The sequence below is a fragment of the Sorex fumeus genome, unplaced genomic scaffold (assembly GCF_029834395.1).
Source record: "Sorex fumeus unplaced genomic scaffold, SorFum_2.1 ptg000051l, whole genome shotgun sequence".
Taxonomy (NCBI): domain Eukaryota; kingdom Metazoa; phylum Chordata; class Mammalia; order Eulipotyphla; family Soricidae; genus Sorex; species Sorex fumeus.
This window is the reverse complement of record NW_026606108.1, coordinates 40,462,597-40,465,750: the sequence shown is the minus strand read 5'-3', so window position 1 is coordinate 40,465,750 and position 3,154 is coordinate 40,462,597. Positions and strand designations below refer to the sequence as shown.

General features: G+C 50.0%; 1 protein-coding gene across 1 annotated transcript; it reads right to left on the bottom strand.

Moving 5' to 3' along the window:
- LOC130033122 (protocadherin beta-17-like) lies at positions 1–2,632 on the bottom strand. The gene has a single exon (XM_056124839.1). It carries the CDS (start codon positions 2,446–2,448, stop codon positions 61–63), a length of 2,388 nt encoding a protein of 795 aa, XP_055980814.1. The 5' UTR covers positions 2,449–2,632; the 3' UTR covers positions 1–60.
- Between the last annotated feature and the right edge of the window lie 522 nt (positions 2,633–3,154).

Sequence of the window (3,154 nt, the reverse complement as noted above, 5' to 3'; positions counted from 1 at the left end):
TTATGTGCATGAAAGGGATTGGAAATTTATACATTAGAAAATATTTATTCCATCAGATTATTAATTGAAACCAAATTGGTTTCTAAAGTTAGAATTTTCCTCTATGTCCCCAATAGGCCCTTCACCCATAAGGTTGGGCAGAATGGGCTTCAGGAACTTGAACTCATTCGTGCCAGCGCCCCCCGCCAGACACACCTCATACCGGTAGCTGTGTGACAAGGTCCCGGAGCCACTGAAATCCAGCAGGTGTCCTGGGAAGTGAGGCTCGGGCAGCGGGTAGGGGACCCCCGCAGGCGGGCCGGCCCGCCTGCACAGGCGCACGGTCACGAAGGCCAGCACGGAGAAAAGGAAGAGCGACGACACGCAGGCCAAGGCCACCACCAGGTAGACGGTGAGGCGGTCATCGGAAGGCGCGTCGGGCGGCGCGTCGGGCAGCGGCAGGAAGGGCTGCGAGAAGCCGTCCACCAGCAGCACGTGCAGCGTGACGCTGGCCGACAGTGGCGGCTCGCCATTGTCCCTGACCAGCACCAGCAGCCTGTGCTTGGGCGCGTCGCGCTCGCTGAGCGGCCGCGCAGTGCGCACCTCGCCATTGTGCGCCCACACGCTGAAGAGCCCGGGCTCTGTGGCCTTGAGCAGCTGGAACGACAGCCAGGCGTTCTGGCCCGAGTCGCTGTCCACCGCCACCACTTTGGTCACCAGGTAGCCCGCCTCTGCCGCCCTGGGCACCAGCTCGCTGCAGGGCACCGACGCGTTCTGCAGCGGGTACAGCACGAAGGGCGCGTTGTCATTGCGGTCCAGCACCAGCACGCGCACCCGCGCCTGGCTGCTGAGCGCGGGCGAGCCGCGGTCCCACGCGCCCACGCCGAACTCGAAGGTTCGCAGGGCCTCGAAGTCCAGCGAGCGCAGCGCGAACAGCTGCCCGTTGTCGGCGTTGATGGACACCAGCGAGGCGAGCGGCAGCTGTGGGTCTTGGGAAGGCAGCAGAGAGTAGGTCACCTGGGCGTTGCTGCCCGCGTCGGGGTCAGAGGCGCTCACGCTTCCTATGTGCAGTGCAGGGCTGTTGTTCTCGCCCACCAGCAGGGTGTAGGAGGGCTGACTGAAGGCGGGGGCGTTGTCGTTCATGTCGGACACCAGCACCGTGATGGTGTGCTGTGTTTGCAGCCTGGGGGTGCCCATGTCTGTCACCGTGATGGTGATGTTGTACTCCTCCTGGCTCTCTCTGTCCAGCGATCCTTCTGTGACCAAAGTGTAGAAGTTTTCTATGGTATGTTTCAAAAGGAAGGGGACATGGTCTTGAATGGAACACATCACTTTTCCATTGTCCCCCGAGTCTGGATCCGATATTCTGAAAATAGCCACCACAGTGTCAGGGGAGTTTTCTGGGATATTGTTGTTGAGCAATGACATAATCAGTTCTGGTGCATTGTCGTTTACATCCATCACTTCTATGGCAATCGTGCATTTTCCAGAAAGACCCCCACCATCTGAGGCCTCAACTTCTATTTGGTATGATTGAATTTCTTCAAAATCCAACATTTTCTTTAATCGAATTTCTCCTATGACTGTGTTTACTTCAAAAGACTGCATGATTTGATTTGAGGACTGAAAAAATGAGTAGGACAGTTCCCCATGGGTCCCAGCATCTAAGTCCCTTGCAGAGACAGTAATGACAAGTGACCCAATTGGACTGTTCTCTGGGACCTGCACCTGGTAGAGAGACTGAGCAAATTCAGGCGCATTATCATTTATGTCAAGGACCATAATGAGAACCTGGGCGGTCCCTGTCCTAGGTGGTGACCCACCATCCAGTGCTGTGAGAATCAACCTAAGCTCTGACTGCTCCTCACGGTCAAGTACTTTATCCAGAACCAGTTCTGGATATTTCCTGCCATCTCTGTGACTTTGGGTGGAAACGTGGAAATAGGAGTTGGTGCTAATCGTATAGTTCTGAACTGTGTTGTTACCCACATCTAAATCTTGAGCTATTTTTAAAGGAAATGCAGTCCCTGGATGGCTGATTTCTGAGATTTTCAGGAGGATCTCCTTTTCCAAGAATTCCGGAGCATGATCATTTATGTCTTGGAGGTATATTTCACCTTGAACAAATTGTACCGGGTTTTCCAGTAACACTTGGAAAGGCAGTATACATGGGTCTGTGTCACCACACACCTCTTCCCGATCCAGTTTTTCTTTGAGGAGCAAATCCCCACTTTCCTGCTCAAACTGCAAATGCTGTTTATTTCCCTTAGAAATAATCCGGGCACCCCTCACAGTCAGCTCCTTTAAGCCCAGTCCCAGATCCTTTGCTAAATTGGCCACAAAGGAACTGCCATCCCCCTCTTCTAGAATGGAATACTTAAGGGTCTCACCACTCACCTCCCACAATAACAGAAAAATAATGGCGGTCACTTGCCTTTTCTGTGGTGCTTTGGGTAGCAGGATAGTCATGGTTCCTCCAGGTCCAGAAGATCCAAATAATCGCAAAATAATTGCTTTACGGATAGCTCTCCCGTCTTGGCACAATGATATTTAGTTCTTCTTGAATTAACATAAGTATTCTCACCTCTCTGAAACCTACCCCGGTAGTGTAAACTGTTTCCTTTGTTTCAAAACTGCTCAGCTTTTATGGAGATGGCAGTTTTTTACTCTTAGCCTGCAGCGCCACCAAGCGTTCTACTTTACAACATCAGGGAGTTTTCATTTCAAGGCTGAAAATAGTAAATAGCTTAAAAGCTTTTTGCGTCATACCATGGAATGAACTCTTCCCCTCTCACCTGTCCTGCAATCTTATTCAGATAGATAAATATAGATATGATGGTTCAATGAATATATTTATATTGTAATATATTTATATTTTTATTTATCTTCTTTATAAAGGAATAAATTCACTACACAAAGTTTAACTCATGAGAATATTTAACTAGTATTTCTCGGTGCAGGAATTTTTCTAACTACTGGAGATAAAGCAAAACCTTGCAGGTAAACACATAATTCTTGGTCTTAGGGACGTATACTCCTGTAAGGGTAACTTGTTCTATTGTATTAGATTATGTTGTGGGGGTTATTATTTGGTGGGTGTTTGGGTGTTTGGGTCACTCCCTCTCAGAAATCCTGGCAAGCTAATGAGAATATCCTGCCCACAGGGCATAGCCTG